General features: G+C 38.3%; 1 protein-coding gene across 1 annotated transcript in view; it reads right to left on the reverse strand.

Moving 5' to 3' along the window:
• Window positions 1–16,471, reverse strand: part of ipo11 (importin 11) — a 95,166-nt gene that overhangs the window by 55,939 nt on the left and 22,756 nt on the right. The window contains exons 8-15 of the mRNA XM_088295039.1: window positions 12,624–12,672; window positions 10,929–10,999; window positions 10,645–10,837; window positions 9,571–9,723; window positions 8,732–8,775; window positions 7,159–7,249; window positions 4,510–4,557; window positions 1,370–1,475 (exon numbers count right to left, since the gene is read on the reverse strand). Coding sequence (XP_088151165.1) covers window positions 1,370–1,475; window positions 4,510–4,557; window positions 7,159–7,249; window positions 8,732–8,775; window positions 9,571–9,723; window positions 10,645–10,837; window positions 10,929–10,999; window positions 12,624–12,672 — 755 coding nt within the window. The remainder of the gene's footprint in view (window positions 1–1,369; window positions 1,476–4,509; window positions 4,558–7,158; window positions 7,250–8,731; window positions 8,776–9,570; window positions 9,724–10,644; window positions 10,838–10,928; window positions 11,000–12,623; window positions 12,673–16,471) is intronic.

Below are 16,471 nucleotides of genomic sequence, written 5' to 3' on the forward strand. Positions count from 1 at the left end.
TTAAATGCAAATTTATATTCAAATGGAAGCCAAACCAACCTCACTTTTTATGTGCATCAGAAAACGCTAGGTACATTGACGTCAGCACAGTGGAATCCAAAGCCGAACATAGCTCATTACGCGATGCAAACTGTTCTAATGTCAAATCAAAAATCCTCCCATAGGGAATAAAGTAGATCCATTTGGACCAGGTTCAAAAGGCTGACAATACAAGACCTTTATTTACCGTATAGGCAGTGTTGTAATTAAAATTTGAGTATTCCTGTCATCTAAATGTAAAGAGAACTGCACAATACAGATAAATAGAGCAAAAATAAAGTAAAACTGCAAACCATTTGAAGTGGCGTTCAACTATATATCATCGCATTGAAGTCTAGCAATCAGGAAACTCCATAAGGGTCAAGATTTTTTTTTTAATGTTCCAAAATTTAAGTCCAAGGTTGTGTGTAAATGTTATTGTGGAATACAATAATATTAAATATACATGTACACTGCCGAGTTTTTGATTAACACCTGGACATGCTACACTATTGTATATTAATGTTGGTTATTGGTCATTAAAGTAAAAAGTCTTAAGAACCACTGGAATATGACGTCACACTACTGTTTCACCTTTCACCAGTTGCAATGTGATAAATTATTTTTTGTGAAAACACAGCTGAGTTTGCATCTGATTTAGTGCTCACTATTGTATGTTAAAACTGATGACGGACAGTGAGTTCTAAACAATGAAACGGCACTTTCTGCATTAATTCCGCACTTCTGGAATTAATATGATACAATACAACCATTGTAGAGTTAATCGTGACGGTAAAGTCATACACAATGATAATTTGGACTTCTGAGGCAAATTTTAACAAATAAAATTGGTTGACCTCCAAATTCAACTCACACTTCAACTTGTACCACTTTTAGGACTTGCACCTTTTCGAGTTCCCAATGGAGTAAATTCCTAATTGATGAAATGTTTGAATTGCATGCATGTAGAGACCCCAAAAAATGTTTATAAAAAACATATTTATTCATTATTATCATATTTCTTAGACATCTAGGGGTTGTTGTTTAGATACATTGATATCAATATCTAATTCATATATATTGAGTACATATTGCAGGCGTTGGCCCAGAACACGGTGGATCACAATTTGATAAATGTAATATTTTTTCATATATCTATATTGTTACTGAGTTTCTATACATGTTTGACCAAACTAAAGTGCAGTAAATGGCTCTCTCTCTTTGACAATGCAACATTAATGCCTAAACAAACATTTGCGTTTTTGGGGTCTCATGGTAAGTGATGATTTTAGAGGTATCAGAATTCCGCAAGTGATATTGATTTCCATTTAAAATAGAAATGCAACGTCACCTGTGATGGTTGACTTGCAGCTCCCCGAGAAGTTGATTCTTGAACCACTGGTCAAAGTCCACATTGTCAAACAGCTCAAAGGCAGCCAGTCCCACTGCATTGAACACTGCACATAATCAAAGAAAAGGCCACAAAAGCAAAATAAACAAATCCATTTTCAATATTCAAGAATCGTAAAGGAAACCAGCTATTATTTTTTTGTATAGCTTTCTATGAAAAAAACATGAGATTTAATGTACTATATTTAAAAATGGAGCCCTCTGATTCGACAGAAAAACGACTCCAGTATTCAGATGAGCTGAATGATCTGACCTTCAACTGTAAAGGCAACCAAAGCCAACAAGAAACTAAATAAAGGTAACTTAACCCAGCTGGAAAGTAAAAGTAGAAAGCTCACTTGCAGGCTACAAATAATAGTTTATCGGCACGATGTGCTGATGAAGAGAAAATTTGACACGCTTTAACATTTCACTAAATCTTTATTTTGAGATAAGGATATATGTACACGCAAAATCGATTGAAAAACGGGATTTGGTAAATGGTGATATAAACTGTAATCAATACGCACACAGAAAAAAGTTGCATAGTGTCAACATCTTTAAGCCCAGATCATCATCGACATCATAACGACTTTGCACCCTCAGTATGACATTAAAAGTGTAAGTTGGTATTGCGTTTGTGTAATTTTTTTTCCAGGAAATTAAAAGAATGCATGGTTTCAGTTTGAGAAAGGCTGCATTAGAAAACAATGCATTCCAAAAATTGACCTTTGACTTTGATCTAGTATTATTGACTCAATCACTGAGGACGAACGTGCAGCTCCTCATTGCCTTTTTCAAAAGCCAGGTTTATTGTCGTCTATTTGGCATTAGATGGTGTTGATATTTGTTATGTTTTTGATTGAAGATGTACGCTTAAGCAGAACAAATCTGTGTGCAGATTTTGATTTAAAAATAACACTTCAACGTGAGTCTCGTGAAAAAACTCATACACAGTCAACAATTTGACGAGTTAAAAAGAAGCTCAGGAGAGATGAAAAGCCCATGATGATTTATAATTACAGCGATAGAACAATTGTCTGGTGCGGCTGTATGGCCCATGCCCTTATAGAAAGTGAAATCATACAGGCAGTGAAACATTTAGGATGTTGATGACTGCAGGGCTTTCGCTGTTGTGGGAGCAGGAAGCCAAGATAATGTCCTCTCAAGTACATGACAGAAGGACTGTGGCGTGCACATTTGCCTTTAAGGGGAAAAAAAATAAATACATGATGCAAGCGGCTGGTGCAGCTTGGGCAGCTCCACGCTTCTCGGGCACATTGGCTCTCATTCATCCTGACTAACAGATGTGCAAGCACAAAGAGTCACACAAGACAGATGGGCTGAAGGTGCTGAAGCAAGCGCTTGGATTCTTATCAATGAAACACTGCCAGAGGTTTACTATTCAGGACAGGTAAATGGAACTGTCAGAAACCCCACTAACGGCATGTTTTGTTCAACTAACTTCTTCCATGCAATTAAAGAGATTACAGAAACAACAAATAGAAACAAACAAATTATTTGTTGGGAAGTCAATTTCAGGACTTTTCATGCTGACATGTTTATGAGTGTCTGTCTTTTGAGTTTGAAAAAGCTGGCTCCTTTCACAAAGCCTTACTGAAGCCAGCCTTTTCCATGACACTGTACTGTAGTGGCAACAACACAAAAGGAAGTTGCAATGTTGTCTCTATATAACGGCATTTGTTCCTTTTAGTTAATAGAAAAAGCAGTTATATTCAAAACAAGTTTTACTTTTTGCTTCCCCCCTCATTGAACTTACTTTATTTCTCCTAATAGATGCTAAAAACGCTTAGATTTTTTTTGTCCGCCAAAGCATCTTCTTGCATCAATTTCCAAAGAAATAATCTTTTTTTTTTCCCATTAGAGGTAATAAAATAAAAGCTTCCTTGTGGAAAACTGACGCTCCACCCGCTTTCAACACATGTACGGTATGTAAACACAATCAATAAATGTTAATGTTAAACTATGTAACAAATAAAATAGGCTGCCGAACTACAAGGCAACGGTAACTCTCTTGCAGTCAATTCCCATTTAGAACAGTACCTGTGAAACCTCAGCAAAGATGTGTGGCTTGGAAGCACATCAGGTCCTAAGGTCTTTAATTATTTGAATTAATTACTGCTTTTGCGAAACATACTTGGGCACCATGTTTGTAGCAATGTTAATCGTGAGTAACTCATTCGATACCATCCATCACACAAAAGATTTCAAGCGTTGAACCCATATGAACTCTGTTGCTAACCAAACCAGCAGCATCCATTGAGATCCTCTGGATAGTATGAAAGATGATCTTGGTTTATATTCAGACTAACAACAATTAAAATAACAGCAAACTCTGCTCATGACACAATGTTGTGTGGGTCCATGTTTATGATCCAGGCAGCTAAGAAAATTATTTGTTCTGCTTAACATGGTCCAAATCTAACTTTTTCAGCTTTTCTTTTGTTTTAAACCCCCGTCAAATTTCATTTGACATAAATTTGACTATATTCATTCATACGGCATAATAACGTTATGCTTTGTTCCTATGAGACTAAGTGACCATGCAGGGCATATGAATAATGGATTAAAACTTCAATAAGAAATGCCACAATATAAATAGTTAAAGTGTCTGGTTGTGGTTCGACAACGCATTGGGTCCTGACTTGCATTTATTCATTTATACAATGTTTTATAGGCTGTATGATGAACCAGAGCGTCTGGTCCAGACACCAAGCTCAGGTTATTATTGAGTGTTGAGGACTAACAACCCAACCGCATCATTAACGTCAGATGCTATTAAGAGTGCTGTTGAAATGGTTATTATTTACTCATCACACATTTTTCTTTTCAACAGAGTTGACACTCCCTATTGTAATTATCTGCAGCAGTGCATGCAGTGTACAGCTTCATTATCAAGTTGTGTTTTATTAAGACTGCCAAGAGATGACTGATGTCTCAACTAGAAACACTTTAGTGGAAGTATCCACGTGGGAGGCAATCTGATTCATTTTTGGATGCCATTAAATCATCCCAAGCGGCAGCGCTGACCTTCCGTAAAAGTACAAACACAGTGAGGATGGAGAGAGACGTTTGACTCACCCGCGTCCTTCATTAACAACTGAACGGGATCTTCCACATTGGTTGGGCCTGCAAAAAAAGAAAGACATTTACATTTAGAAGATCTAAAGTGGACCCTTTTCAGGACAGATAGGGACCCAGCATGAGTGAAAATAGGATAGGAATGTCTGAAAATAAGTGACGCACTGCCCTGAAAGTGATTAGAATAGCATCAATTAATAGTTTAAACCAGGGATGGGCAAATTAAATGAAAGTTGGGACAAAATTTTTCATCAGCACTACTATGAGGCCACACACTTCCTAACCAGATGTGTGACAAAAACGCCATTTTAAATATGGACAAAATGTGCATATGACTGTTTTTATTGAACAAATTTACATCACAAGATCTTAATATGGTGCTTCATGCAGGTATAAAATATTCAACTTTTCAAAAAACGTTTTTTAAAACTACCACATACTTTTTTTAATTAATGTAAAGGACTCACATACATAAAAAAAAATCTCATTTTTACACAAACAAATTTACATTTTAAAATTATTCAGGTACTATGTCCTGCATTCCATTCCAAATCGGCAAAATATTATTAGGCCTACTCACAAAGTAGCGGAGAGTATGCTAATTTGTATGACGGCATATGGAAAGTGCTTTGTTACAGCTCCAGCTGTTGTGATATGCGCAATATAAATAAAGTTGTATTTTAATGCATTGTATAAGACTTGGTGCAAGAGCCATGTCTGCCATCTGGCCACTGGAAATTGTTTTGTTTATTGATAAACAACTCCCCAACTCCACACAAAAATTCCAAATACGCTGATAAACCTCTAATACACATCTTCCATGAAAAACAGGTATTGCCTCTCTCCCTGTAAAAATAAAAAATAATAAAAAAACAAAAACAAGACCCAAAAATCTAATTTTTTTCTTTCAATTCAACTCAAATTGATTTATATAGCGCTTTTACAAAAGCTGCTGCTGCAACAAAACAAATTACATGAGAGATAAGACATTAACAATAACGTAAATCATGCTACAACACAATAAATATGAAAAATAGGGTCGACAGTATTTTGCCACGAACATTTTTAAAAAGTGAGTCTTGTTTTGTCGTTACTGAAACTTGCAAAGAGACAATTTTCTGGGAAAAAGATAGGTTCGCACGCACGCACTCTCCCATAAACACACAGACAGTTATGCAAACTCATTATCCCTTTTGTTACAGCTCATTTGCTCAGGTGTAAACACAATAATTGGACTCTGAGTTGCATCTGGTGAGAAATGCATTCTGGATATAAATGTGATCCAGTGTACCTGTTTGGTATACAGTAAGTGCATTAACAGTCATTTTAAATGGTGCATGTAGCCCTGAATGCTTTTTATTCCGGTTTGCAATTACGAAATTAGGAAAAGGAAACTAAGTGACTCATAAGGGAAGCAAAAGACAATGGCCCTCATTCGCTAATAAACGTGTAAGAATTCAAACACCATGTGAGCATATATGCAAAATCATCATTGGATTCATGACAGGTGTGGAACGGCCCATTTCCTTAGCAAATCTGTAAATGTCAGGAAATGCTGTTTTGTAGCCCGCGTGTACTTGATTGAAACAAAAACTTTAAGCCCTTGGACTGAACACCAAATGTAAAACGGCTTTGCCGGGTGCATGCTCAGCGCTGAATGACAACTGCGGAGACACAGACAGCGGTGTGGTCATCTGTACAGGAAAACAGTTAAACGGTCAGTGTCAAAGAATTGTTCCATCCCGCGTGAGTTTCGGCCACTTCCGTTGTGGCTTTTGCAATAGCGCTGTAGTTCAAATTTGTTGTGTTGTGGCGTTTGTAATTGTAGTGACCCTTTCTCAGCCACCATATGCAGGGCATCCAAACTGACATAAATACAAAGTAAGTAGAAGAATTAGGAAGAAGAAGCTAGGCGACCTGAGTTTATCTTGTAACTACATTGTAGTTGCAAACTCTTGAATTCAAACAATAAAACTTTATATAGCACTTTTCATTCATAAAATTGTAATTCAAAGTGCTTCACATGAGGAGCGCACTGCCCAGCACTGGGATTTTCTAATCTGTTGTCACTCTTGCTTCAGTGGAACGTATTTCCACTTTGTCACTTGAAGCTCAGAGCGGAATGGGAGAAAGGCTGGAAGTCGACCCCATAAAACTAAAGTGCGTGTGCAAAGACATGTTAATCCAGAAGCAGAACCCAAAACAATGGCGACAATAAACCTGTCCCCTATAGGAGCACAAAGACATATGTGTGAGTGTGACTGAGCCCTGCAGACTTGAGTGGTTATAATAATAGTCTGTCACAAGGGAAGTCAAGGGTGCTGACAAAGCCACGTCACACATACCACAAGGGCAACGTGAAACAACTGACACGCTTTTCTGCTTCATGAAATATGTATTTGTTGACAGGAGAACTATAGCCGCTGTAGGGGACAATTGTGCAAATTCCAAGGACCTTCTGTAGAGCAGCAAAGCATGCTAAGGAAGATGCTTACCAGTATTAGGAATGGGCTAACCTATTTGGCGATTTCCCTTCACCTTTGAAATTGGCTCCACTCCAGGAAATTGAAATGGACTGTACAAAAAGTAATCATGAAGGAAAAAAAACAAGCAAGTACTCTGAATGAAGCAAAAACTGAATGAACTAACCGTGAAGATTCTGAACCATATCCAGGAGTACAGGCGTCAAGGTCTGGCCGTAGTTGTGAAAAATATCCAGAAACAACACTTCTGTACAGGGCTAAAAGGATAGAAAGAGAAAAGTGATCATTAGGAAATTATCAAATTTAGCAGCCAAAGTACCATATTTTTCAGACCTTAAATCGCACCAGTCAAAAAATGCATCAAGAAAAAGAAATCAAAACAGTATAAGTGCATTTTTGGGGAAATTGATTTTACAAAAAACTGTTAAATACTTTTGGTGCATTACCGCGACCTACTTTTGATCGGTGGTAATGCACCAAATTATTTGCCACCCACCAAAAGAAAATCAATGCGATTAGGGAACAGGGATTTCAGGTGCCAGTCTGAGCTCTGATTTTAATATCTACAAGTTGCACCTGAGTACAACTTGACCAGCCAAACTAATGGAGAAAAGTTTGACATAGAAAAATACGATTTTTTACAGTGCTCCCACACACATAATGATCGCGTGTGGTTTTGTTTTACATCATTTGATAAAGATCCTGGTGGATATCCATCCATCCCATTAATAAAAATAAATAAATACAAAACATCAATATGTTCCATAAAAGTCATCCATCACCGGCCCTCTGAGCCATATCAGGTTTAGGTGTGAAAATCAATAAATAATGCAAGTACAAAATGTCCAATGTGCGCTCACCTTACAAACCCTACAAGACTTTAAGCTCAGCGGGGTTTTTGACGCAAAAAAGCCAATTAACTGGCAACATTCACACAGGTTTATCGACGACTGAAAGTCACTTCTAATCAGGTTGCGGAATTCATGAAGACGGAAGGAATAGTTGCATGGTGACATGTCCTCCATAAACTGTGCTGAGCAATTCCCCTCACGACATGCTCAGAAAAGGTCAAAGTAGCCTGTCCAAAATACTATTGGAATGGAACACTGGCTTTTGTGTCCAAAGTCACTGCCGCTGTCCAACAAGTCATGAATCTCATTCTCTGATTACAGGGGAGCATGCCACTTCTGAAAGTGAATACAGTTGTGGCCATATCTGGCAGATAAATGCCTCATCTCCTATTATTATTATTATTATGCAACTAATATGACAATTTTGTATGATCTCTTTGTTTAAAAAAAAAAAGGGAAAAAAAAGGTTAACTGGCTTTACACCATTGTGTACTTGAATAAGGTTTTCACACCATATTGAACACTAATACCTGTGCAATTCATTTCCAATTGGGATTAAAATTACAATAGTTTGTTTGGCTTAACCAATATTTGTATCTTTCTTTTTTAATGGACTTTCCAATTTTTTTTTTCTTCCACAACTTTTCTCTCACTCAACTTTTTTGTTATATGTTTCCAAGCCAGCCTCCCCACTGGGTAGAGTTGCTGCTCTACCACAATGCGGGAAAAGGTTGTGTTTACTATACTGTGTGGGTGTGACTTTTCCCTTTCCCACAGTTAATATGATCAGGGAGTCGAGTTAATACAGGACACTGGTGATATATTGAAGTAGAAGAAACAACATGGAATGAGTCGTCTGTATCTCAAAATCAGAAGGTTTTTACTCACCCTCAAACTGTATTTCCAAGAGTCGCCTCCTGTTTCCTCAACAGCTGCAGAGGAGAGGGCGAGAGGGAGTCAGATGGTGCTCAATGACATGTAGAAATCTTCATTTGGAAAGTTTCTCTATTTTTTCCAACCAATCCACTCCTCCATTTGAGCTCAAATCTAATAACCATCAGGCCACACTGGTGAAAATGGCTCTCCATAAAGATGCTACCTAATTTAAAAAACAGTGGAACCTCCCAAGTAGAACACAAATCTTTGCTTCCCAAGCTGTTCAAACTTCAAATGCACTGAAAAGTATATATCACAAGTAATGAGTGAAAAAAATGTGACTGACTACAACAATTTTCTTTCTTTTCTTTTTGTTGGGTTTCTTCAAGCCATCCGGGGGGCATACTAAATAAAAAATGTTTTGTGAAACATTTTTCTCCAGATTTAAACATTTAAATCAGGAGCCTCAAACTCTGGCCCTCGAGGAGCGCATTCCGGCATGATTTCCATCTCTCCCTGATGCAACACAGCTGATTCAAATGATCAACTCACCAGCAAGCTCTGCAGGAGCCTGATAACGATAATGATCATTTGAATCAGGTGTGTTGAAGCAGGGAGAGATGGAAAACAATGCGGCACTCGAGGACCGGAGTCTGAGACCCCTGATTTAAATCATTAATAATGAGCTTCTGGCTATAATGATGTGGCATATTGCTTTAGTTTTACAAAAATAAATAAATGAAGTTAAGTTTCATGTTGCAAATTCCCGCACAGCAGAATTGCATAACAGTTGCTGCTCCAAATAGGAACAGAAATGAGAATCTTTGTCTGAATTAAATTCATAGATTCACCAAAACTCTCGGGATCCTCTTCCCACATGGCCAGCTCCTCCTCCGTGAGAAGGAAATAGTGGGAGACAAGCCGGCGTCCGATCTCCGTCAGCGTGGGGTGTGTGAAGAACGCCGTCTTGATCTTGTGAGCTTCCAGACTCTCCGGTTTACTGTCTACATTGACAAGACAATGAAACTGCTAAACTCAAAAATTAAAATCCAGTTGTCACATTGTTGTCTTTTGTGCCTGCCAACATTTCCTGAATTGCAAAGATTATTATTATTACTGAGCGCAACAATGCAGGAAAAACTAATTCCCAACATCATTATTCACAATACTAATAACAAACGCGGTATTAAAATATATGATCAGTCAGCCAATAGAGGATAAAGTCATTTCCTATTCTGCTTTCATTAGCGCTACACAGCTTGTGGACCTGCCATACTCGCAGATACACAAGAGACATCCTGTCTGTCTACATGATTGACAGGGTGGGTCAAAAAAATAAGTCACATGACTGCCAATAGATGAGTCGGTCAGCCAAGGCTCGATCTTCCCTTAGGCTCTTTAACCTTGCGCCTTACAATATTGCCCCGTCTGGAAGGTGGGAACGCAAAAGCAAACCAATGTTCAGCTCAAATCAATCTGACTTAAACCAACCTACACACACAAACACACCGATAGACAGAAGTTGAGTAGAGCCCTGATTGTCGAAAATATCAAAAGATTATTGTGAGCAATTATCCTGTGTGTGGCGTAAAATTGTACAATATAACGATATCTATTGTAGATACGATACAAACGTTGATCGGACAATAAAAGCTCGAAAGAAGAGTGGGCTAGGTCTCTGTCATAACTACCCTTGAATTTGATGCTTATTTATTACCACAGTGTTTGTTTTTTCTGGTTGTATAACATGCGAAAAACGTGTTAAAATAAATGTTTTATTTATTGGAGTTTTTAGTCAGAATCGAGGTTGTCACAAAAGGGATTGGGGTCTACTTTTGAGGGACCCCCGTAACGAACGCAGGTGTGGAGATGAGGCAGAGGTGACGAAACATCTCAAACACATCTTCAGCAAACTCATCGCCTACCTTCAATGTTTTTGGCGGGTTTATAGGCATCGTTCTTAACAATCATCTTGATGAGGTTCATGCACTGGACGATGAAGCGCTCGAAGGTGACGCCTTCCCCGACGGGCGTGAACACGTAGCTCACAGCGAATTCCAGCGAGCACTGAATTAGAGGTATAAATGCACAGGGGTGGCACTCCAAGAAATCCAACAACTAAGGGACAGAAGACACAAACATTATAGTTAGATTTCACATTTTTTATTAACAACCATTGTCTTCCCTCATGATGTGCATCTCAACTCACAACTTTAGTGTAGAGAATGACAGTCTTTTCCAGCTTTTCTCTACAAGTGCTGCCTCTACCAATTTGTCGACCTGAACGACAAACGCAATCAAAGACAGTTGGACAATAAGACATATGATGATTTGGAGTCTTAATTATTCATGTTGTCGTTGTGATGTGGAAATTAGAGGATTGTAATATCAATAAATCCAAACACTTTCATAATTTGTGACAGTGCTCTGATGGAGACTCGTTTTTTTTTGTGAGTGCCATACGGACCAAAGACATCCGTGCTGTTCAAATGACAGCAGAACGCATAAACATAACACAGCATTAACTTAGCAAATACTCCAAATATCGCAACTAATTGGAAGTTTTTGAAATTATTGGAATCTCTTTTTAACTTCTGTCAACCTCAATCTGCAATTGAACAGAAAATTTGTCGGCCGGATAGACATCACACAAAAGCAACACTGGAAAATGCCTTGGGAATCACGAAAGACATTTTCAACAACCGGGTGGTTCAATGACAAACTCCAAGAGAAACCAAGGACTGTACAACTTGAATGCAAAAACGTCCCCCCAAACAACAGTTGACAGAAAGACATTTGGCATACAATTGCTTTGTTGCTGGCTCAGCATGTTCCAACAACTACAATCCCAAAATTGACATGCTCTGTCCCAATTGCCGCCACTAGAGAAGGAGAAATATTGGTGAGATTTGTGGAGGATATCTGTTTTATTTGCTGCTGAATCCTTATGGAGTGAAGATTTAAATGTTGAGAAAAAAAGAAGCAGTGCCAAAAAACAACCCAAAATGAATGAAGACAGGAAGGAATAGAGAAAAAGACAACTTTCTGAAAAATCCGGAATATGGTATTTAATTTTGTGGCTACTTTTATTGCTTTTAGTTCAAATAAAGACATATTCTTTGCCAGTCTGGTGAGGGAAATGAAGCATCATGTTCATACTACACCAGTCCAGACCTATTAGAGTATAATTGCATGGAATAATACGTATATCCATCGATCCATTTTTTTAAGCCGCGTCTCCCCACGAGGGTCGCAGGCGTGCTGGAGCCCCTAATCAGAATACAATTTTTAGACTAGTGAGGACAAGTTTTGACTTGACTTCCACTTTAAAAATTCCAGGTTTCCCTAATAATACATAATAGAAATATTTAGGGTTTTTTTCAGCAAGCCCTACAGTTCAGTGTTTTGAATCTCCGCCCCTCTTGGGCATGGTTTGCATGTTCACCCTGTGATTGCAAGGGTTTTTCTCTGGGTATGTCTTTGCATATTCCAAACACTGGCATATGAGGTTACGTGGAGACACAATAGTCCCTAGTTGTTCATGTTAATGACTGACGTGCTTGTTTGTCTGTGTTCCCCGCAGTTGGCTGGCAGTTAGCTATTTCAAGATGGAACACCACACTCGACAAAATTGTGCTGGCATAGGCTCCAGCTCACGCGCGACCCTGATTGACTTGAAGAAAATGAAAGAAAAGCACCAAAGAAATTAGCATTCATTTTGCAAAGACAATTAAGTGTGTGTGTTTAAGAGACTCTTTAAGGTGGGCTGACTCTGTCTTACTACCTAAATCTTTCATTTAAAAACGTGACTTATTGTAATTTGGAAATGATACTACCACCAATTTTGGAGTCTTTCATTCCACAACTGATCATATTTCAGAGATACAAGAGTCAAAGTACTCACAGCATTCCAGGAACTGTTTTAGCCTTTCAAACACCGCATTCAGGAAACCCTAAAAAGAGGGAAAAGAGGAGAAGCAAGATTTAATTGCCCACATTTTATAGCCCTCACTATTTAAGCAAAGTTACACCTGCCAAACCACTCAGGAGGATAAATAGCAGTGCCAGCAGCGCACAGGATGAAAGAGAATCAATTTTCCGAAGCCTGGTCTAGCCGTGACTAAACAAATGGAATGATCGATGGAGATGCAGTCTGTTAAGATCTGCATTAGCGTTGAGCAATGAGGTCAAAAGTGGTGTCATTAATAACCCACCTTTGCGCCCACAGCCCAGCAACCTCATAGACCGTCCGACAAGAGTGAAGTCAAGAAGGGTTCATGATAATAAAGTAGGTGTAGATGATGAAAACGACTTCAATGGCATAACTTTTGCTGAGCTAGGTGGACGGGAAAAACACCTTGAATAATGAACAAATGGAGCATATGGGTGATGAGAAAGACACTGCAACTATATCCATTTTTCATTAGAAGGAGATATGATAGGACAGGACAATAGTGACAGATGTAAACCGCTTGGGAAGATGTACACAAGCATAAGAAAAGTAAATGACACTTACTATAAACTGCAAATTGAAGCAGAGAAGCTATTGAGCAGTGCTGTAAGGTATTGCATTATGCAAGCTAATAATAATACAATAAAAGCAAATTGTGAAACCGTTGTGATAGAGAAGAGAATATTGTCTCCCAAGGAGAGGTTTTATTTGGCTGGTAAGTCTAATTTGCAGTTGTGTGATAGTTGACGACAGTCAAAAATATGCATAAAAGTGTCTCTGCGCGACACAGCATGACTTGTCTTGCCTCAGTTTGGAGAAGGTGGCTTTCCACTTAAAATAGTACCACACAAAACTACATTAGATGGAAAAACAAACAAAAACAATGGAGGAGAACAAGAGCCTTCTCTATTTGCTTGTCAGCATGAGAAGTCGACAATGTTATGTAAGAAACTGGAAGGCTGCAACAAGTAGCCTTAAATATGATGATGACAATGCTATTATTTCTAAACCAATGAATGAGTGACTAGTTGCGGTTAAAGTCACTCGTATGGCATCACATTGATACGGTTGGAAACCTAACTGACCTGGTACCAGCACCAGGTATAAAAATAAATAAATAAATAAATAAATGTGTCAATAGCAAGCTCAATAGGTACCGTGCAATGGGAAAAGGACAACATCGTCCACATACAAATTTAGATGCAGTGAGGTTTTCAGGGAGTATCAGATATTACCTAAAATGATCTTTCAAGCAAATACAGACATCCCATAAAAATGAGACATCATAATGCACGGCTACACTGGTGTATCTTTTTCGATATATCTTATTGTCTACTCATTTGGTTTGTAACCTAAAATATGAAGTCCTGCTTTTCTCCCTTCGTGACTTTACTTAACATAATATTGTACAGTTTGGGGCCTGGAAAACCTGTAAACTCCTCACTTGGAGTGTAATATCTACCACGAATGAGGTTGAGCAGTGTAGATTATACCTTGAAAGACAAATATGCACCCCCGATGAACATGTACTTTAGATAAAAGTGAAAAGATTAAATCAGATACTGAGTGAACAGATGTGACCTCCTTCCATATTCTTTAGAGAAAGTGAATTTCCAAACTTATCACGTACGTTCAGACCACTGGTGGTAAATGTGAGCACGTTGGTTAAAAGCTCTATTTGAAGCTACCCATTTACATGCCAAAAAAAAAAAAAAAACATGTTTTGAGTCAGTTAGTGCATCTACTCACTGATGTCAACAGATGGTAAAACCACTCCAAAAAACATCACACTTTTTTTTAAAAATACATTTTCCTCTTTCGACTCCACTTGCATATCAGGCATAGCTTTGTACAGGCATAAAAAAAATCACGAGCACATTGTGACAAAAATAAATACATTCAATGTCACGTCTGTTTGAAAAGTACCCTTATTATGGAGTATAGTGCCTAGAAGGAAATCCAAGGACGGCAAATGAACATGTGAGAGAAATTGGTATTGCAAGCTAAAACAGGAACTAGCCTGAGATACTCACAACATGTAAATCCAATCTGAACATAAAATATTAACTCTAAAGCCATTATGTCCGCCCGCTGAGCTGGAATAACCAGCTCGAGGCAAATGACATTTTAATGCGAGAGTTACAGCCGCTGTAAGACCTTGAGCCTTCTTGCTCGAACTTAACTCATTTGTGCTACATCAGACTGACTGATTATCACAGATTTTTTGTTTAAAAAAATGGCTTTGGCCTCTACAAGTTCACCGACTGAGACTGCAAACTAAAAAAAATAAAATAGCTTAACGTAAGAAATAGAAGGTCTGGGATAGAGATGATTGAGCGAACAAGCACCATAAAACGAGTGAGCCGAACCGTAAATGATGCAATGACCTTAAATCGCTGAATCCATCTTCTCTGTACACCAAGGCGACTTGCAGATAAAATACAGTAGAAGACTCACTAATTAGATCATACAGTTGCATATTTAAATTATCACATTCAAAGTCAGGGCAAATGTTACATTGGTAAAGACAACTACGGCTAATTTGATGACGTACTTGGACTACAATGTACTGTCAGCTAACATTTTATAGGAAACATACTTAGAACAATGTCTAACGTTGATTTCTTTGGATTTACAAATAAATATCCCAATTGGGCTAGGTTATCATTTGGTATATTTACATCCAGAGTTGACACTTAAAGAAGATTTTTCTTTACAAATTGCTGCAAAGTTGGCAACACTGCAAACATGTCGTAGCACCAACTGACTACGATACATTTACAAGCGTCCACACGTTTTTACCTAAAATATAAGAACAACTTTCAAAATAAAAGTCGGAGACTGTGGGTGGGCCGCATGTGGCCCCCGAGCCATACTTTGCCTAGATCTGTTCTATATGAACCACACTTACTTCGCATACATAAAATATCATATGCCACAGTCTGTCTGCTGAGTCACTCGAATCCAGGGCTCTAATTATATAATTATATTAGAATTGACTCCCTGAACGACTCTTCTCTCGAATAATTGAGGAATTGGAGGCTCTACCTTCCCCAAGAATGTTCCCCACAGAGTCAGACTAGGTATCCTCACATCTTTGCAAATAAGATTTGCGGAAAAAAATGGGGAAAAAAAGATCCCGCCAGGAAGTGATGCACTGGCACTCGCCTGCCGCAGAGAGCACATCTCAGGCAGCAGCGATGACCGGCTGTCCGCTGCTGTAACCAACAATTGTTACGTTGCACTGGCAAAAGGTATTGTACTTTTGATGTGTCATTAATCATCTTTGTTTCTGCTATAATTGATTCTCTCATCCCTCTTGATTGCAACCAACACAGATGAAGGCTTCTTTGCAGAATCTGTGGACATGAACACTAACAAAAAGTGGGCCGAGAATTTCAGCACGTTTTAAGAACCACTTGTTTAGAAGAGGAGTTTACGCTTTCGACCCCCAATGTGGAAATAAAATGTGGTTTATTGAATATTATTCAGATTGCTTTATCAATTCACATGCTCCAAAAATGTTAAGATAGTGATGCAGTAACTGTTGCACGTTTGTTAACAGCATGCTCACTTGCTTGTCTTTTCTCCTCTAACTCAAGAGATTGACCTAATGATTGTTGTTAGTGGGGAGAAAAAACCTGCTCTATAACAGGAGCTGAACCACCGTCATTCACTTCAAAGATCCGGCGTGTTTGTAATGTTCGCGTTCGTGACCAACATCACTTCATGGATGAGTTTCATGACATCATCTCACTTTGACCGTTTCGTACAATTATCATATTTTAAAATCACAATCA

This window comes from Idiotropiscis lumnitzeri, chromosome 1, assembly GCF_059441095.1.
Source record: "Idiotropiscis lumnitzeri isolate Australia: NSW breed Sydney's pygmy pipehorse chromosome 1, RoL_Ilum_1.0, whole genome shotgun sequence".
NCBI classification, from domain to species: Eukaryota; Metazoa; Chordata; class Actinopteri; order Syngnathiformes; family Syngnathidae; genus Idiotropiscis; species Idiotropiscis lumnitzeri.